At 43.4% G+C, this 20373-nt stretch overlaps 2 protein-coding genes across 3 annotated transcripts in view; both read right to left on the bottom strand.

Moving 5' to 3' along the window:
* The window catches only part of ZRSR2 (zinc finger CCCH-type, RNA binding motif and serine/arginine rich 2), a 36676-nt gene extending 34299 nt beyond the window's left edge, over window positions 1-2377 (bottom strand). Inside the window, exons 1-2 of the mRNA XM_008272380.4 lie at window positions 1990-2377; window positions 1511-1590 (exon numbers count right to left, since the gene is read on the bottom strand). Coding sequence (XP_008270602.2) covers window positions 1511-1590; window positions 1990-2030 — 121 coding nt within the window. The 5' untranslated portion in view covers window positions 2031-2377. The remainder of the gene's footprint in view (window positions 1-1510; window positions 1591-1989) is intronic.
* A 4496-nt stretch (window positions 2378-6873) lies between these two features.
* CA5B (carbonic anhydrase 5B) overlaps window positions 6874-20373 on the bottom strand; it is a 44430-nt gene continuing 30930 nt past the window's right edge. For both annotated transcript variants that reach the window (XM_002719890.5, XM_051827629.2), the window contains 5 exons: window positions 17745-17863; window positions 16475-16570; window positions 15547-15609; window positions 14548-14703; window positions 6874-9055 (listed from right to left, as the gene is read on the bottom strand). In XM_002719890.5, the coding sequence (XP_002719936.2) occupies window positions 8876-9055; window positions 14548-14703; window positions 15547-15609; window positions 16475-16570; window positions 17745-17863 (614 nt within the window). In that variant the 3' untranslated portion in view covers window positions 6874-8875. The remainder of the gene's footprint in view (window positions 9056-14547; window positions 14704-15546; window positions 15610-16474; window positions 16571-17744; window positions 17864-20373) is intronic.

The following is a 20373-nucleotide window of genomic DNA, read 5'->3' as shown; positions in this document are numbered from 1 at the left end:
GCTGGTATTGTGGTGCAGCGAGTTAAGCTACAACACATTCCATATGAGCACCAGTTCAAGTCCCTGCTGCTCCACTTCTCATCCAGCTCCTGCTAATGGACCTGGGAAAGCAGCAGAAGATGGCTCAAGTATTTAGGCCCCTATCACCCACATGGGAGATCCAGATTGAGTTCAGGGCTCCTAACTTTGGCCTGGCCCTGCTCCAGCCATTGTGTGTTGTAGATATTTAGGGAGTAAACTAGTGGATGTAAGATTCTCTCTGTCACTCTGCCTTTCAAATGACAAAAATAAATAAAAAGAGGGACCGGTGTTGTGGTGTAGTGGGTAAAGCCACCACTTGTAGTGCTGGCATCCCTTACGGACACCAGTTAGAGTCCTGGCTGCTCCACTTCTGATCCAGCTCTCTGCTGTGGCCTGGGAAAGCAGTGGAAGATGGCTCAAGTGCTTGGGTCCCTGCACCCAAGCGGAAGACCCAGAAGAAGTTCCTGGCTCCTGGCTTCGTATTGGCCCAGCTCCACCCGTTGAGGCCATTTGGGGAGTGAACCAGCGGATGGAAGACCTCTCTCTCTCTCTCTCTCTGCCTCTACGTCTCTGTAACTCTGCCTTTCAAATAAATAAATAAATCTTTAAAAATAAATAAATAAAAATAAAATCTTAAAAATTGTCTAGGCTAATATAATTAGCATATTTGAATAATCTGGATGGCAACCATTATAAAGCACTACTGCTGTGTGATTTCGGTGACCCCAGCTGCATTTACAACTATTATATAATCTTTTAACTAAATCATAATTTTATTGTATTAAACAGGCAGGTATAATACATAAATGTTAGGTTCTGCCATGTGAAGGCCAAATGACATCATGTTCAGCTGTACAACTGAAGATTCTGCTACAGTTTAATTGAAACAAAACAATAGGCCAACCATCATAGAAGCATTCCAAATTCTCATCAGCATCATATGCATGCTGTAGGGAGCATCTTTCACGTCATCCTAGCATTACATTAATGCATATTTTAATTCTAAGATGTGTAATTTCATTTGGTTTTATAATTTTTAAGTAAATGTATTATTGTATAATCTATTAAATTTCACTAGTTTTATGCTTATAAACACTTAAATAATATAGTAGTTTGAGACCAATATAAGGTTTCTTATTTTACTCAACTGTGAGTAAAAGTTGCAAAATGTCTAACTAAATCGCTGGACTCCTGCTGACTTAACCAAAAAAGAAAAAAGTTTCTTTCACTGACTACTTCCTATGTGCAAGGTTTGTCCTAGCTACTGTAATTCATGCTGACTGCCCCTGTAACATTACTTTATAAACACTGAAGCAGCATCAGTAAGTGTTAACTCTTTGTGACTTTCCCCCTCCGTAATTCGTTAACATTGTTTCTGACACAGCTAACACAGCTGGGAGGCAGGAGCCACAGCCTGACTTCCTTTTGAAAGTGCGTTATGAAGTTAGGGCAGGAGGAAAAGAAGCAAACAGGATAAAGAGTTCACTACCTGAGTCTCTCAATCGCGCGAGTTCCTGCCGCCGTTTCTTTCGTTTCTCCTTTTTCAGAGCTGCCCTGTACTTTTTGTGGCTGGAAGATTGAGATTCACCATCACACACAGCATCAGCGTCAGCGGCCCCAACTGCAGCGCTGCCCGAGTTCGCTCTCTTCTAGGACCAGTTACAGCAAATCGCTCGGGAGAGAAGTCTTGTTCCCCGTTAACTGCAGAACACGGAGCTCCCATGGCTCTGTCCTTCCACGCCCATACTCCAGCTCTTCTCCAACCCGCCACCTGTTCCCCTCCTCAACTCACTGAGCCCACGGACGCCCATGACAGTTCAGCGCGAGCCCCAGAAAGGTTTCGAACTGCTGCGCTGGCTCCCTCGCTTAGCCCAGCTCCTTTCCTTCCTGTGAGTATATTCTCCGTGCCCAGGTTCGGCCCGCTGCATCCCCCTATTTTGCCAACTCACCTCCCTCGGCAGAGCTTACCTACGTTTCTCGGAAAACATCACACTCTCCGGCGCCGCCATCTTTGCCAATGCTGCTCCGCCTTCCCCCTCCCCCCAAGACCTGGCCGGAAAAGGCGTGCTTAAGAGCAGCGGGGGCGCGCGCAGGCGCACAAGGAACAAAGCCTCGGCTCGCGCGGACCCGAGACTCAGGGCATGGGGTTCCTTTCTGTGGCTCGTCTGCCAAAACCCTGTCCAGATAAAGACGTCCTTCCGGAAAAAGTGCTCCGGAGTTCTTTCCCGGCCCTGGAAATTATTCGCTCACAGAGCTTCCCCATTGCTTTCTCACTGTCTCCCTCTGCGCCATGGTGCAATGTCTTGGGCCTCTCCATCTTTCTCATCATCCGTTCCCGAAGCCGCATTCCGCCCAGAGCTGCTCGCGTCGCTTCCCATTGGACTGCCTTCAGGCTCCACCTCCCATCGTGGCTTCACCTATCACTGCCTTACACAAATCCATTCACAACTACTGGCGCCCTAAGTGAACCTAACTCCTGGGGATGCGGAGGTGTAACTTCTGTCCCTAAGGAGTTCACTGTGGGGGCACAGAATAGGACCAGTACACAAATAATATAACATGGTGCAGGCAAAGATGAAGTGTAGTCCACTTGGGGATTCAGGCAATTTATGATGCTCCAGTTTTGAAGGAAGATAGCCTTTAACAAGGTGAAGAAGGGTGGCCATGGGGTTGCAAGCAGATCAGACTAAGTAAGCAAAGGGACTGATAATATTCTGAGAACAGCAAGATATTTTTTTTCAAACAGGCTTAATTTACTGTTTTTCTTGTGTAGCCACAGCTAGAGCCTGGGTCCTCGCACAGACGCTCTGGTGTGGTTCTTTACAAGAGTCAGTGAATTCTTGGTAGTGAGGCTTGGTGAACACTGCACAGCTCAGGGGTCAGATAACTCTAGGTCTTGGAAATGGCATCAAAGGTTGCCGAAGCCCCTTGCTGAGGTGTAGCAGTCATCAATACGAACAGAAGGAATTTTGACAATCCAATATAAACTGCAAATCCAGAGTATCAAGGAATAATGCCGTAGAGATAGTCTGGGGCTAGGAATGATATGCCATATTAAGGCACTTAGATTTGTTCTGTGTAATGGGGGACTCTTGAACGCTTTTAGGTAGTGGCCTGTTGTGACCCCTTTTGTGGTTTAGGTAAATTGTTGTGGTTTGTAGTTTAAAGGATTAAAAGATAAAGCTGCAATACAGTATCACAATAATCTACGTACAAAGTGATGAGGAATTACACTATGACAATGAAAGTGAGGATTGAGAAGGTGAAAACTAGCTCTACTAATATTTGGACTGTGATGTTCACATACAAGGCCCATGTATAAGGCCAAGAAAAAATGTTTCTCTCAAGTACACATTACAGCAGCAAAGTAACTTCTCCCATTTTTTTTGAGTGACTGAATAATGTCCCTGACTTAGCTTTGTTCCTGTCTCCTTCAAATTAAAATTGCTGAGATACCTAATTACTAAATTGCCTGTTTCCCCCCAGCCCCTCCTTAGAATCACCCATCTGATGTGCAAATCTGGCATAATTCCTGCCCTACTGCCTCCTACTGAGACATTTAGAATAACACCTGTTCCCCTTCTTCAAGTTGACCTTGTCCAGCTCAGTGTGTCAGTAATTGGAGACAAGCTTTGGAATATAATCGATTGGGAATTGGCTATGTAGGATCTTAAATATATTCCTTACATCTACTCCTAAATTTTCTCATCTGTAAAAATCAAGATAGTAAGAAGTTCCCATCTTTTTTTTTAAGATTTATTTATTTATTTGAAAGGCAGAGTTACAGAGAGGCAGAGGCAGAGACAGAGAGAAGTCTTCCATCTGCTGGTTCACTCCCCAGATGGCTGCAACGGCCAGAGCTGTGCCGATCCGAAGCCAGGAGCCAGGAACTTCTTCTGGGTCTCCCACTTGAGTTCAGGGGCCCAAGGACTTGGGCCATATTCTACTGTTTCCCAGGCCATAGCAGAGAGCTGGATCAGAAATGGAGCAGCTGGGACGCTAACTGGTGCCCATATGCAATGTCAGCACTGCAGGCAACAGCTTTACCTGCTATACCACAGCACTGGCCCCATCCCCAAATTTATACATAGAAATCCAACCCTATCTTTTTTTGCTACTAAATTTTTACTTAATTGTGGTAAAATTTTCATCTTTACCATTCTTTGAAATCTACCATCTTAGCAGTTTTAAGTGTAGTGTTAAATATAATCACATTCGCCGGCGCCGCGGCTCGCTAGGCTAATCCTCCACCTGGCGGCGCCGGCACACCGGGTTCTAGTCCCGGTCGGGGCGCCGGATTCTGTCCCGGTTGCCCCTCTTCCAGGCCAGCTCTCTGCTGTGGCCAGGGAGTGCAGTGGAGGATGGCCCAAGTGCTTGGGCCCTGCACCCCATGGGAGACCAGGAGAAGCACCTGGCTCCTGCCATCGGATCGGTAAGGTGCGCTGGTTGCAGCACGCCGGCCGCGGCGGCCATTGGAGGGTGAACCAGCGGCAAAGGAAGACCTTTCTCTCTGTCTCTCTCTCTCACTGTCCACTCCTGCCTGTCAAAAAATATATATATAATCACATTCAACAGATCTCTAGAACTTTTTCATTATACAGTACTGAAACTCTGTATCTACTAACAAAAATTCACTCATAGACATCATAGGAGTGGAATCCTACAGTTTGTATCCTTCTGTGACTGGCTTATTTCACTTGGTACACTGTCTTCAAGGTTCATCCACGTTGTACCTTTTACAGGATTTCCTTTTTAAAGGCTAAATAATATTCTTCTGTGTGTGTATGTGTGTGTGTGTGTACACATTTTCTTTTTTTAAGATTTGTTTATTTTATTTGAAAGTCAGAGTTACACAGAGAGAGAAGGAGAGGCAGAAAGAGAGAGAGAGAGGTCTTCCATTTGCTGGGTCACTCCCCAGATGGCTGCAATGGCTGGAGCTGTACCAATCCAAAGCCAGGAGCCAGCAGCTTCCTCCGGGTCTCCCACGCGGGTGCAGGGGCCCAAGGACTTGGGCCATCTTCCATTGCTTTTCCCAGGCCATAGCAGAGAGCTGGATTGGAAGTGAAGCAGCCGGGTCTCAAACCAAACCGGTGCCCATATGGGATGCCAGCGCTTCAGGCGGCAGCTTTACCTGCTACACCACAGCACCGGCCCCCACATTTTCTTTATCCTTTTATCTGCTGACATGACATCTGGGCTGCTTCCACCTCTTGACTATTATAAATAATGCTGCTATGAACATCAGCATGCAAGTATCTCTTTAAGTTCCTGCTTTGAATTCTTTTGGATATATACCCAGAAGTGAGATCGCTGAATCAAATACTTTTTTGCAAAATGGAATAAATTTTGTATTCCATAATGGCCACACAATTTTACATTCACACCCTGCAGTGCACAAGGGTTCTAATTTCTTCACATCTTGCCAACACTTATTAATTTTTGTTCTGACTGTGGCCATCATGAGGGCTGCGATATGATATCTCATTGTGGTTTTGATTTACATTTCCATAATAATTAGTAATGCTGAGCATCTTTTCATGTGATTATTTGCCCCTTGTACATCTTCTTTGGAGAAATGTCTGTTCAGCTCCTTTGTCCATTTTTAAAATCAGGTTATTTGCTTTTTTCCTCTTGAGTTATGGAAGTTCCTTATATATTCTGAATATCTATCCTTTATCATATATATGATTTGTAATTATCTTCTCTATTCTATAAATGATTTTTTTACTTTATAGATTGCCTTCTTTGACAAGCAGAAAAATTTTAAGGTATTCTACTTTTTTTAAGTTTTAAAATTTTTATTTATTGTCATTTGAAAGGTAGAGATACAGATAGAGATAGATCTTCTATCTTCCAAATGCCCATAGCAACCAGGGCTGAGCAAGGCCAAAGCCAGGACCCCAGAACTCAATGAAGGTCTACCACCTGGGTGGCAGGGACCTGGCTCCCAGGGTTTGCATTAGCTGGAAGGTGGGTCAAAAGTAGAGTAGCCGGGAATCACACAAGGCAATCTAATACGGGATACAAGTGTCCCAAGCGGTGACTTAACCATTGCACCAAACCCACTGTCCTTGACGTTTATCTCACTTAGTACAATGTCTTCAAGGTTCATCCACATTGTAAAGATGTACTTATTTATTTGAAGATTTATTTATCTATTTAAAGATTTACTTATTTATTTGAAATTCAGAGTTAGACAGAGGGAGAGAGAGAAAGAGAGATCTTCTTCCATCTACTGGTTCATTCCCCAGATGGTCATAATGGCCAGGGCTGGGCCAGGCTGAAGTCAGGATCTGGGAGCCAGGAGCTTCTTCCAGGTCTCCTGTATGGGTAGCAGGGACTTAAGCACTTGTGCCATGTTCTGCTGCTTTTCAAGGCCATTAGCAGGGATCTGGATCAGAAGTGGAACAGCCGGGGCTGGCGCTGTGGCGTAGCGGGTAAAGCCGCCACCTGTAGTACTGGCATCCCATACGGGCACTGGTTCAAGTCCTGGCTGCCTCACTTCTGATCCAGCTCTCTGCTATGACCTGGGAAAGCAGTAGAACATGGCCCAAATCCTTGGGCCCCTGCACTCAAGTGGGAGACCCAGAAGTTCCTGGCTCCTGGCTTCGGATCGGCCCAGCTCCAGCTGTTGCAGCCATCTGGGGAGTGAACCAGCAGATGGAAGACCTCTCTCTCTCTGCCTCTGCCTCTGCTTCTCTGTAACTCTGACTTTCAAGTAAACAAATGAAATCTTAGAAGTGGAACAGCCAGGTCTCAAACTGGTACCCACAATGGGATGCCAACATTGCAGGTGGCCACTTTACCCACTATACCACAATGCCAGTCCCTCCCCCACATATAACTGATACATTTTTTAAATTGTGTATTTATTTATTTGAGAGGCAGAAAGATTGAGAGCACACTTCTCCATCCACAACACTGGATACTGAAGCTGGGAACATGGAACTCAATCCAGTTCTCCCAAGTGGGTTTCAGGAACCCAGATATTATATGATACTTCTGGGGTCTGCATTAGCAGACAGCTGGAGTCAGAAGCTTGAGGTGGACATCAAACCCAGGTACTCCAATATGGGACATGGATATCTTAGCTGCTAGGCTAACCACTCAGCCTATGTAACAGTTTATAAGTCTGATGTAATCCCATTTCTATCTTAACCATCTTCAAGTGAATAGTTCAGTAATGTTAAGTATATTCATCAAGCCCTAATTTGTAGACCAGATGACTAGCATAGTAATGAAAGAAATACTACTATTAATGCAACACTGAGTCTGAACACAAGCTTAGAGACAGTTGGAAACATTCCATGATATTTATAAGCGCAACAGTGGCATAGGATATGTGGAATTATCTAGAGTTTAGCCTATCTGACAAGTTTCTCTCTCAGTTACTGGAACAAAAGCCTTCTAATCTACTATAGAAACTGAGAGGTTAAATTTATCACTTTCCTTGTAAAGAATCTTGGCTAATGATTAAATAACAGTTTAGAAACTTTTAAAGGGAAGCTAAACTAGTTCTGTCATTGTGGAAATACTAAAATTATGTACTATGTAATAGTATACAAATAATGCAAAATAATACTCTAAGAGATAAACTGTTAGATTAGCAGTCCTTTGACAAGCATTTCTGTTAAATATACCACAAAAGAATTCTAAATTCTAGGCACTTTAAGCAGCATTTTCTTTAAAGTGTTTTCCATATGCCTTCTAAATGATCAAGCTTTTAAGCAAATTATCAGATCACCAGAAGTGCTAAAGGATTTCCAGATATAGTAAAAGTCCTTGTTTGATTATTAGTACTACAAAACATACTTTCTACATCATAAATTGATCATACATAAGTATATCATGTACTATTAATGATAACTAAATCTTAGAGATAACATGTTCATTGAGAAACTCTTATAAAAGAATACGCGTTCTTGTTTTAAAATAAAATATATCTAAAACTTGGCCAGTATTCAGTCAGGAAGTACCAGTCTGGGCCCCATGGCCGTTTCTGAAAAGCTGTGTTCTGCATGGTCAGTGTCTGTGCCTTTACCAGTTGTTAAACATTTTGATTATAAGCCCTACTTATAACTCTTTAGAACCATTGATTAATAAACATAAAAAGATAGCTCAAAAGTGTCAGACTTAAAAAGATATTATAATTACTAACAAGTTGCTGTATCAGAAATCTGCATCTCTAGCTGGTATTTCAGTGATAAACATCATTTTCAAGAAAATAATTTGTATAGCTTTCTTCAAAGACTAATGAAGCATTCTCATACCAAGAAATGCCCATCTAACCTATGAATGAATGATGTGTTGAGACTGGAAGCCCAAGATGATGGTAACTGACAGTAGCACTAATGCCCTAAGGTGATGAGAGTCTGACCAAAAGGGAGGGATGGTTAAGAAAAAAATTACATAAGTCCATTGTTTTGGACTAAGCTCTTGCACTAGGCCTGAAGAGACCAGGATACAAATCAAAATGGAGTCACTCACACTAAAATTCCACTTCACCAAGCTGGAAATAAGCTATTTATCTGCTCTTCAGAGAAATCAGGATTAGAAAGATAACCAAACTTTCCCAAATGGGCCGCTTACAGTAGGCATGATAATTAACTCCCCTGGCCTTAATCCTTTCACACATAAAAAGGCAATCTAAAAGTTATCTGATGTAAACCAATCAGTTATTTTTCTATTGTTCTGTCTCCATGTCCCAACCTCATAAGGAAAGTAACTTTAAAATGACTAAAAAGAAGAAGAGTATATCTATAAATATTAAATGCAGGCATTTAAAGTCATCTAGTTAGCAACTTTTAAAAAGCTAGTATGTATTAAAGCAAAATAGTGCCTAGGTATGAACATCTTAGGGGGTCACTTGGCTGGTCTCAGGCTTGGGGATTGCTTGTCTGTTCAGCACATAATCATGACGGAAGGATGAGCGGACAGTGCGATTCATCAGGGGCTGAAGGGGGCGGAAGTTGTCCACCATTCTTTTCTCTTTCTCCCCCTCTGAAGTAAAAAGCAAGGTCCGGAATTGCTCAAGCTGGAAATAGAAACAGAAAGCATAAATAATTTCACTAGGAAACCAGCTTTTCCTCAGGAATAAACTGCTTTCATTTTTACAATTCTGAAACATGTGTCTCAAACTGAATGCAGAAGAAAGATTCATTTCTGAGTAGAGAGGCCAGCATCGTGTCGTAGCAGGTTAAGCCATTTGGAACCATCATCCCATTATTGGAGTGCTGGTTCCAGTTCTTCTGATCCAGCTTCCTGCTAATGTGCCTGGGAAAGCAGCATAAGATGGCCCAAGGACTTGGCCCCTGCCACCCAGGTGGGAGATTGGATAGAGTTCTGGGCTCCTGGCTTTAACCTGGCCCAGCCCTGGCCGCTGTAGCCATCTGGTGAATGAACTAACAGATAGAAGATCTCCTTCTCTCTCTATCTGTCCCTCTCTGTCACTCCACCTTTCAAATCTTAAAAAAATAAATAAATAAATAATGCCTTCACTGCTTGATAGGGAATAAAATGTTCAGTTGTAGTCGTGTGGGGAGGAGAGTAGTAAGAAATGGTGAAACCCACCAGACACTTAAGATCTGAAGATGGGCAAGGCCCCTGTTCCCCACATACTGAACATTTACCAAGGATGAGTTACTTCATCTCTTTGAATGTCTGTAAGTTCATTTTCAAATGAATAAAGCAGCCAGCTTACAGAATAACAAAAGAATGGACTGATGCATATATTAACAGTGCAAAAATTTTAATTAATGGATTCATTAGCATAAGAAATGTATTGGGGCCAGTGCTGTGGTGAAGTGGGTACCTGCAGCGCCAGCATCCCATGTGGGTGCCAGTTTGAGTCCTGGCTGCTCCACATCTGATCCAGCTCCCTGCTAATGCACCTGATCCAGCTCTTCTGCTAATGGAAAGCAGCAAAAGACGGCCCAAGTCCTTGAGCCCCTGCACCTATGTGGGAGACCTGAAGGAAGCTCCTGACTCCTGGCTTCAGATCAACCCAGCTCCAGCCATTGCAGCCATTTGGGGAGTGAACCAGCAGATGGAAGACCTCTGTCTGTCTCTCTCTTGGTAACTCTGCCTTTCAAATAAGTCAATAAATTTTTTTTTTAAAAAAAGAGATTTTTTTTTAATTTATTTGACAGGTAGAGTTATAGACAGTGTGAGAGAGAGACAGAGAGAAAGGTCTTCCTTCCATTGGATCACTCCCCAAATGGCCACTATGGCCAGAGCTGCACCGATCCAAAGCCAGGAGCCAGGTGCTTCCTCCTGGTCTCCCATGCAGGTGCAGGGCCCAAGCACTTGGGCCATCCTCCACTGCCCTCCCAGGCCACAGCAGAGAGCTGGACTGGAAGAGGAGCAACCGGGACTAGAACCCAGAGCCCATATGGGATGCCAGTGCCGCAGGCAGAGAATTAACCAAGTGAGCCACGGTGCCAGCCCCTAGAGATGTATTATTTTTTAATTTATTTTTATTTTTATTTATTTGAAAGTCAGAAAGGCAAATGAGATCTTCCATTTGCTGGTTCACTCCCCCTAAATGCCCACAACAGCCAGCACTGCACCAGGCCAATGCCAAGAGCCTGGAATTCAAAGTAGGTCTACCATATTGGTGGCAGGGATCCAAGTACTCGAGCCATCACCTGCTTCCTCTCAGGGAGAACATTAATGGAAGAGCTGGAATCAAAAGTGGAGCTAGGACTTGAACCAGTATGGGATGCAGGTGTCACAAGCAGTGTCAACCACTGCATGGAAATGCTTTCGCCTGTTATCTTTTTGTAAGCACTTGACTACAGAACCTTTTGCATTTTTATTCATTTATTTTTGTATTTATTTATTTTTTCTGGTACTGTGGTATAGCAGGCAAAGCCTGCAGCATCGGCATTCCACATGGGCACCTGCTGGAGTCCAGCTACTCCATCTCTTTTTTTTTAAGATTTATTTAAATATTTGAAAGGCAGAATTACAGAGAAGCAGAGAGAGGGAGAGAGAGAAAGAGAGAGAGAGAGGTCTTCCATCCTCTGGTTCACTCCCCAGTTGGCCGCAATGGCTGGAGCTGTGCTGATCTGAAGCCAGAGCCAGGAGCTTCTTCCGAGTCTCTGACATGGGTACAGGGCCCCAAGGACTTGTGCCGTCTTCCACTGCTTTCCCAGGCCATAGCAGAGAGCTGGATCGGAAGTGGAGCAGTCAGGACTTGAACCGGTACTCATATGGGATGCCAGCACTGCAGGCAGCAGATTTACCCACTATGCCACAGCACCAGCCCCTCATTTATTTTTTTAAAGATTTATTTATTTGAAAGGCAGAGTTACAGAGAGATAGAGGGAGAGAGAGAGAGGTCTTCTATCCAATGGTTCACCCTCCAGAAGGCCGCAACAGCTGGAGCTTCGCCGATCTGAAACCAGGAGCCAGGAGCTTCCTCCAGGTCTCCCACGTGGGTGCAGGGGCCCAAGGACTTGGACCATCTTCTACTGCTTTCTCAGGCCATAGCAGAGAGCACTATCAGAAGTGGAGTGGCCAGGACTCACCTGGTGCCCATATGAAATGCTGGCACTGCAGGCAGCGGCTTTACCTGCTATGCCACAGCGCCGGCCCCCTTCATTTATTTTTATTTATTTGAAAAGCACAGGGACAGAGACAGAGAAACAGAGAGACCTTTTATTTGCTGGTTCACTCCCCAAATGCCTTTAACAGTTGGGGCTGGGCCAAGCCCAAGCCAGGAGTCTGGAACTGAACCAGGCCTCCCATATTGGTGGAAAAGACCCAAGTACTTGAGCCATTATCTACTATCTCCCAGAGTGTGTGTTAGCAGGAACCTGGAATGGGAAGCAGAACTGGGGCTTAACCCAGGCAGCCTAATATAAGATGCAGACATTTTAAACAGCATCTTTTTTTTTTAAAAGATTTATTTATTTATTTGAAAGTCAGAATTACACAGAGAAGAGAGGCAGAGAGAGAGGTCTTCCATCCGATGGTTCATTAATCAATTGGCCTCAACGGCCGGAGCTGTGCCGATCTGAAGCCAGGAGCCAGGAGCTTCTTCCGGGTCTCCCACATGGGTGCAGGGGCCCAAGGACTTGGGCCATATTCTTCTGCTTTCCCAGGCCATAGCAGAGAGCTGGATCGGAAGTGGAGCAGCCAAGTCTCGAACTGGCGCCCATATGGGATGCCGGCGCTTCAGGCCAGGGCATTAACCCACTGTGCCACAGCGCTGGCCCCAAACAGCATCTTAAGCACTCCCCAAATGCACACCCCAGAAATGCATCATTGATTATTCACGACATCGGGTAATGGCAAAGCCATGCATGTAGATATCTTAACTGGCAGTAGGATGCTTCATACTGGAGCTCTCCAACAGAACTTTCTGCAATGATGGCATTGTCCTCTGCATGGTCCATTATAGTGGTCACAAGCCACATATAGCTACTGAGCACTTGAAATGTAGCCAGCACTGAGGAACTGAATTTCTAATTTGGTTTATTTTAATTAGTTTATTTAAATGGTTACATGTAGCTGTCGTCCAGCGTACTGGACAGTATAGCTCAGTCAAAGCAGCAACCTCAAATATCAAGGGCTGGCCTCTCAGGGGCCAGCGCTGTGGCATAGCCGCCACCTGCAGTGCCAACATCTCATATGGGCGCTGGTTCAAGTCCCGGCTGCTCCACTTCTGATCCAGCTCTCTGCTGTGGCCTGGGAAAGCAGTAAAAGATGGTCCAAGTCCTTGGGCCCCTGTACCCACATGGGAGACCAGGAGGAAGCTCCTGGCTCCTGGCTTCGGATTGACCCAGCTCCAGCCATTGCGGCTAATCGGGGAGTGAACCAGCGAATGGAAGACCTCTCTCTCTCTCTCTCTCTCTCTCTCTCTGCCTCTCTTTCTCTTTCTGTGTAACTCTAACTTTCAAATAAATAAAATAAATCTTTAAAAAATAGCCTCTCAGCTTTCTGAGTAACTATATTTTGAAACATTTTACTTTAAGTTGGAAAATTCATTCATGACATTTCTCATTAGTCAATCCAGCTCCCTGAAGCTACAGAGAGGATAGCCTGGGGCACAGTGGGCAACCACGGAAGATTTCTTTGCAACAAAGACTTCAGCCCAAGCAGAGCTGAAGAGCCAGGGCTATTTTCAAATTACACATATGCCCTCATTAATTAGGAAGCTGTACATGCAGTTGTATATTTTTATTCAGCTAATTGTAAAGAATTAGAAATAGCCAAAGTGTCAATAATAAATGACATTAGATCTTTAAAATGTACAAGTAGTTTCCATTAAACATGATATTGGGTGTGGGTGTTTAGTACTGTGGTTAAGACATGACTTGGTACACCCATATCCTATATCACAGTGCCTGGGTTCAGGTCCTAGTTCCACTCCTAATTCCACCTGCCTGCTAATACACAACTTGGGAGGCAGCAGTGATGGCTTTTACTTGGTTCCCTGCCATCCACACAGGAGACCTATGTTGAGTTCCTGGCTCCCAGTTTTGGCCCAGACCAGCCCCAGCCCCAGCCATTGCAGGCATTTGGGTGAGTGAACCAGCAGATGGGAAATCTCTCCTTCTGTCTGTCTCTTTCTCTGCCTTTTTTCTCTCAAATAAATACAATTTTAAAAAGTGACATTGAAGATAGTGATTATTATCTATGGAATGTCCTACACATCACTGAGTTAAAACACCAGCAAAGTGGATGCACAAAATGATTCTATCTTGTTCAGAGCAACAGCAGGAGAGCTAGAGCAGGAGGGCTTCTGTCCAGTGGTTCACTCCCCAAATGCCTGCAGCAGCGGTAAGCGGGTCAGGCCGAGGCCCGGAGCCAGGAATTCCATTTGGGTCTTCCAGGTGGGTGGCAGGGACCCAAGCACTTGAGCCATCACCTGCTGTGTCTCAGGGTATGCATTAACAAGAAGCTGGACAGGAAGCAGAGGCAGAACTTGATCCCCAGGCTCTGGGACATGGGACACAGCATCCCAAGTGATGAGTTAACTCACTGCAACATAGTGCCTACCCCAAAATTATGTATACTTATACAGACAAAAGACAAAAAGAAAGACTTATTTATATCTGTATACATAAAAGACAAGGAGGATTTACCCAATGATTGATACTATGCGATAAGATTATAAGTGACTAGGATTATAGATAATAAGTAACTTTTTTTTCTGACTGAATTTTCTGTGTTGAAATTTTATTTGCAAAGTTCTTATATGGGCCACTGACCTCATGATTTATTTTATTTATTTACTTTTCATTGTTAGGTCAATTTTTAATTTGAAGGATAATAGGAGAATAAATGTATAGGCCACAAATATAGAAGTAAAAACCTATGTCCTATGTTTTAACTACACTCTAGCTAACTGGAAGAATCTCCAAACTCATGTGCAAACCAAGATAAGATGTTAGCACATTTTAATGAAAGTGTGTAAGTACCACAAGAAGCTAAAACAGATGCCAGAGACTAAGACCGGCCTTGTTTTACAGGGGCCCTCAAAGATGTCCTCAGATGGAAAATTTGAAGAGAACATACCTGATCATGATCCACTTCCACTGGCTGCTTCTTAATGATCCAGATGACAGACTCGGAGAGGGGTGGCGTAGTCAGAGACCCAGAGTAGGTCCAGTAATCTGGGCAGGTGGGCATCAGGCAGGAAGGGTCGAAAGACCCAAATTCCACAAGGGTGTCCTGGCCAAGAGAACAGGTCACAGAGCCTTAGAGGTGAGAACCACTCAAGAATTGGATGACGAAGCCAGGTGGTCAGGGGTGTCTGGGGACCAGCAGTGGCCTGGGAGAGTGCCGGGTACTCTGGGCAGCTTCCCAAAGAATCACTGTCCAGGCTTCATTTCTGCAGCTAACTGCATCTTTCTCATACCCCCAGGGAGAAAACAGTCAAAACCAGTTGGCCCTCCCTTCTAGTCAGTTTACAGCAGGTGGTCCTGGCTATCATAGGCGGCTCAGGGAGTGGCTGGTGCACAAACAAGGCAGCTGAGAGGCTACCTGAGAACTCTCCTTCTGCAATGCAATGCAATCAGGAGGAGCAGGAGATTGGACTGAGGGGTGCAAGGGAAGGGAGGGAGGCAGGGAGGACAGAGGGAGGAGGGAGGAGGAGAGGGAGAGAGCGAGAACATATGGACTTCTGGATCCTGAAGGATTCACCGTGGGTGTGGGGCCTGCACAAAGGTATCCATGGGTAAGTGTTCTTCACAGCCAGACCAGTCGCCTTGCTGCAGCACTGCGGGGGGGAGCCAGAGAAAAGGGGCTGCTCTGAACGTTTCCACAAGGTTTCACAGCAGGTTCCCCAGTCCCCAGTCCTTGGCAGCAGGGCAGCAAACACAGAAAGTCCAGTGCCCATCAGCACACCCACTTCTGCCCCTCAGTGACCCCGGGCACCGTAAACGACGAGGCTCCCCATTCCAGGAGAAGCTGGGCACACGCAGTCCATTACACTCCGCCAGAGGGCCTTGCTAATGCCTCCACTCTGGGATGGGTGCGTAAACTGTATTTCAAGTGACTGAGGGAAAAAATTACCTTATGCTTAATTGATGGAAAAGTCTCCACCAACTTCTGTAGTTCTTTATGATGTTTGCCTAACTAAAGAACAAAGAAAAATAATTTAAAACAATGGATATTTCAATGTAGAAAGTGAAGCAGAATGTGAATTAAAATTAACCACCTGGCGATTACATAAAATCAAACCACAGGACTGAAACCCCAATGAACCCAGTAATTGAGAATGTTACAGATATCACTGCATTAAATTAGACACAAAACAAATGAGCAGGTTGTTTGCTGACAGTGTCAATATGCCTGTAGAGAAAGGTGCTTTCTGCTCCTTTAAAGTATCAGTTCTTACATTGTAATTTAAATAAAATAAAAACTTGTTCAACATTTGTACTAGCCACATATCAAGAGCTCAATTGCCACTGGTGGTTTGTGGGTACTCTATTGGACTGTGTATTTTTTATACTGTTTGACATATATTCGTAATACTCTTGTATATATTCTTATTTATTTGAAAGACAGAGCCAGAGAGAGAGAGAGAGAGAGAGAGAGATTTTTTTTTCATCTGCTAGTTTACTCCCCAAATGCTTATAACAGCCAGAATTTGGCCAGGTTGGAGCCAGTAGCCAGTAGCCTAGAACTCAATCTGGGTCTCCCAGGTGGGTGACAGGTACCCAAGTAATTAAGTCATGATCTGCTGCCTCCCAGGATGGACACCAACAGGAAGCTGGACTGGCGAGGTGAGATACAAACCCAGGAACCAGGTACTCAGATATGGGATGTGGCTGTCCCAAGTGAAGACTTAACCCACTGTGCCACAACACCTGTCCCCTACCCCACTGTTTATTTTTATCAGTGTATTTGTCCCAATATTCTGAAAGTAAAAAACAATATTGTAACATTCTATCTTTATTCTAGAATGCAACACATTTAAAGTTGTGAAGTTTTTTTTTACCTTCAAAAACACTCCAATCACAGCCAAACCATTTTCTTCCACTGCTGCATCCTCAAAGCTTTCAAATTTGACTGCATTCCAATGCACCAAGTGCAGCTGAAACACCATTAAAAGAGGGTTTGTCACCTGGCTTACAGGATCGCTTCCAGACAAAATGACAGCTTTCTTCATCCTATGATAAACATGTTTCCTCACTCAAAATAAAGCCACTGAGGAAAGCATATGACAAATAAAGAACAGTGGGTCATTTAAGAAAGAACATCAATTACTATTACTTTGAAATAGAGCAATTTACTTGGGGAGAAAAGTAAAAGAGAAGTCATAGAGCAGGGTAACCTTTCAGCATATCTCTGTTCACATGCTGATTTGCATGAAATACTAATTTCTAAAATTCATTTGCATCTAAAGGAGAGAATATGACTCCCCCTATGGAAATTAGACAGGCGTTGAAGACAAATTTCTTCTTGGAGGGACAACCATTTAAAATATTTCATTTGAAACATAACACTTAAAATAAATTAGGAGAAAAGTTGTAACAAAAAATTCTATTTCCTTAGGCTCATCTTTTATTTCCCTATAAATCATTCCTCATCCATCATTCATGAATGCATGATCATCTGGCCTCTCAAATGAGACACCTCAAGGTCATTGTTAACTTTACCTTCACCTCTCCTGAAGGGAATCTACTTCCAAATCCTGTTGCTTTTATTTCAGAAAGGCTTGATAAATCTTGTTCTTTCTCTCTGTTTCTATTATTTCTCACTTGGATTAATGCAACCTTGTGCCTCTGTACTGTTGCCTGTTATTACTTTCCAGGCTTGGAGAAACTTTTTTCTGCCAAGGGCCATTTGGCTATTTCTAACATCATTTGCAGGCCATACAGAATTATCAACTTAAAAATGAGCCTGCTATAGATCTGTTGAACTTCAAGTCCTGCCTGCAGTTACCTTGGCAGGGCCATATCAGTGATATTGCAGTCCTTATATGGCCCACAGTCTGGGCATTCCTCACCACTGCTAGGCTATAATTTTAGTCTAGCTTAGAATTCTGGAATTAGGATATTAAGGTTCATTTCAGCTATATCGATCAAGATGCAGAAAGTTATTACTTTGACATGTTTAAGCCAGGAATAATCAAATATGCTCATCAGTGAGCTTTTTAGCATTTATGAAAAATACCCAATTCTTCCAGGTACTTTCTTAGAACTAGAAACCTCAGAACTATCCCTACTTCTCCAAAGGTGTGGCTCATCCTAAATTTACCATCATACCTCTGCAGGGTAGCATTTGCTGTCCACTGTGTGCTCAGATCCCCAAGCATCAATGGCTCCCCAGTGAAAATGGAACTGCTTCAATCGGTAGTTGTGGTCCAGGGGTCCTCCCTCAATCACTGAAATGGCACATCCAACAATTCAGAGGACAGTTTTTTATGCTTTGGGGGAATGCTGGAGAAAGGACGAATCTGTAGGTTTACACTCTTTGTGTCTCAGCTGTCTTAAATGGAATACACTGTATTATATACAAGTGTTTATAAACTTAATTTCCATGCATTATGAGGGCAAGACTGATAACACCAAAATTTAAGTGCATACCAAGCTACATAGAATTGTTAATGGCCAATTCTTGACTTACTTTTATATTTACCATGTCCAATTTTCTTTTGTGTACAACACAATGCAAATTTCAGCAACTTTTTCCAACCTAATCTTAACAAACTGAAGTATGGGTATAAAAATTGCTCTTTTTATTCACTGACATTTTTCTTTTCAATTTTTGAAGATCCTAGTAATTCTTTCCCTTTCATTGCAATGGAATGGGAAATTTGCAAGTCAAAACTTACCACCTGGGAGATGTTGATCAAAGGGGACAAAGTTTCAGTTAGACAGCAGGAGTAAGTTTTCAAGATCTAGTCCAAGTGCAATGACCATGGTTAATAATAAAATATTGGAGCAGGCACACAGCAATTGAAATACCACTTGGAACACCCGCTTCCCATATGTGAGTCCCTGCGTTCAAGACCCAGCTTTGCTCCCAATTTCAGCTTCCTGATAATTCTTACCCTGTGTGGCAGGAATGGCTCAAATACTTGGGTCCCTGCCACCCATGTAAGAGACCTAGACTGAGTTCCCAGCTCCTCCCATTGCAGGCATTTGGGGAGTGAACAACTGGATAGAAGATTTCTATCTGCCTTTCAAATAAAATTAATTTTAAAAACATATATTTCAAAATTTCTGAAAGAGTAGATTTTACATGTCATCACTACAAAAAGATAAGTATGTGAGGTGTCAGGTGTTAATTAGTTTGAAATAATCATACCACAATGTACGCATATGTCAAAACATACTGTTCCATATACATGTATATACATATAAATATATATGCTATCATTATTGCTGATTTTTAAAACCCCTCAAGTTAGCACCTTTATCACTGGCTTTCTATGTTGGATGACAAATACCTTTTGTTTAGACTAGATTTTCCTGGAACTAGTGAAATCAATACATTATAGGTAAAATATTCAAATAAGACAAGTTTCTAAAGTCATCCTTTCTCAGGCTTTGGATTATGCTGATTTTTTTTTTGAGTTTTTTAGGACATACTAGTTCCTCATTTCATCCAACTGATCAGCCCTTCATGCTCTCTGCATATGGGAAAACCAATACAGCAACACTAAAGCCACCCAATTCATCCAGCTTAATAGTCTACAAGGCTTACTCTGTTATTAGTTGAATTTTATCTACAAAAATGATCAAGTACCGCAGTCTCAAAGCCCAGATACACTGGCTATATCATAAAGTGGTCTGTTGTGTATCTGACCAGCTTTTGAAATATTCTTCCATAACTTCCGCTAAAAAACAAAATTTTGCAAGAGGTCAGTGAGGACAGCACTGACCACTTCTCTTCAGGGACAGGGGAGGTGTGAAAAATAATGCTACATGATTCACTAATAGGAGGACAGTACTAATTAATGTGCACTGAAATAAAAATAGCTACCAAAGCATCTTATTTTTCTATGCCAGCTCCATATTATAAGCATGATTTTGGCAAATATTGAATCCAGTCTGTTGAATAAAACTGAAATTCTGGCCCCAAGTTAAGCGAGCAGGGCAGAGAAAGGGCCAGCTCTTCTCTCCTACCCCTAGAACAACATTGGGGCATTTCTCAGACACACACCGTGTATCCTTCAAAGATGATGAGCAGGGCAGAGGTGTCACCAATAGGTGGCTGCAAGGGAGTGACAGGTGTGTTTGGATTCATCTACAGTGTTGATTCACATAGTACTAAACACATTTTTAAATTAGTTGCTAACAATTAAAGCTAGATAATTTCACATAAAAGTTCAATTTCCAACTTGGCTTGTGAGAATGAGACACCCTGGTCATGACAGGCACACAATCCCACTGGGTGACGACAGGCTGGGCGGGAGAAATGGCCACACCCTTTAGATAGGCCTGCCAGTTCTTGACCATTGCCACTACTGCCATTTCCCTCAAACTCTCCCAGCCTTGATCATTCTCTTTACTTCCCCAGACTGAAGGTACATCAGCATTTGTGATCTCTTGGAAAGAAGTTGGAGTCCCAGGCATCTGACTCAGGTCCTTTCTAGCTAGAAAAACCATGAAATCCCTACCAAGTGTGGGCAGCATACTAAGACAAGTTATACACAGAGCAGAGGGGAGAGAGGAGGGAATTCTACTATATAATGTGGTCAAGAGCATGCACTTTGTAGGAACAGGACCTCAGTCTGAATTCCTTGGCTTTGTGTCGTTAGCCATGTGTGCTGGCAGCTTCTAAGCTGATGCCCAAGGATTCCCATTTCCTAGTATTCATGACCTTGTATAATTTCTGCCAAGTGTGAGCTGGAACTTGCAACCTGCTTCTAAGTGCAGAAGTGATGGG

Source organism: Oryctolagus cuniculus, chromosome X (assembly GCF_964237555.1).
Source record: "Oryctolagus cuniculus chromosome X, mOryCun1.1, whole genome shotgun sequence".
NCBI classification, from domain to species: Eukaryota; Metazoa; Chordata; class Mammalia; order Lagomorpha; family Leporidae; genus Oryctolagus; species Oryctolagus cuniculus.
Note: the sequence above shows the minus strand (reverse complement) of the source record. Positions and strands in the feature narration are given on the sequence as shown.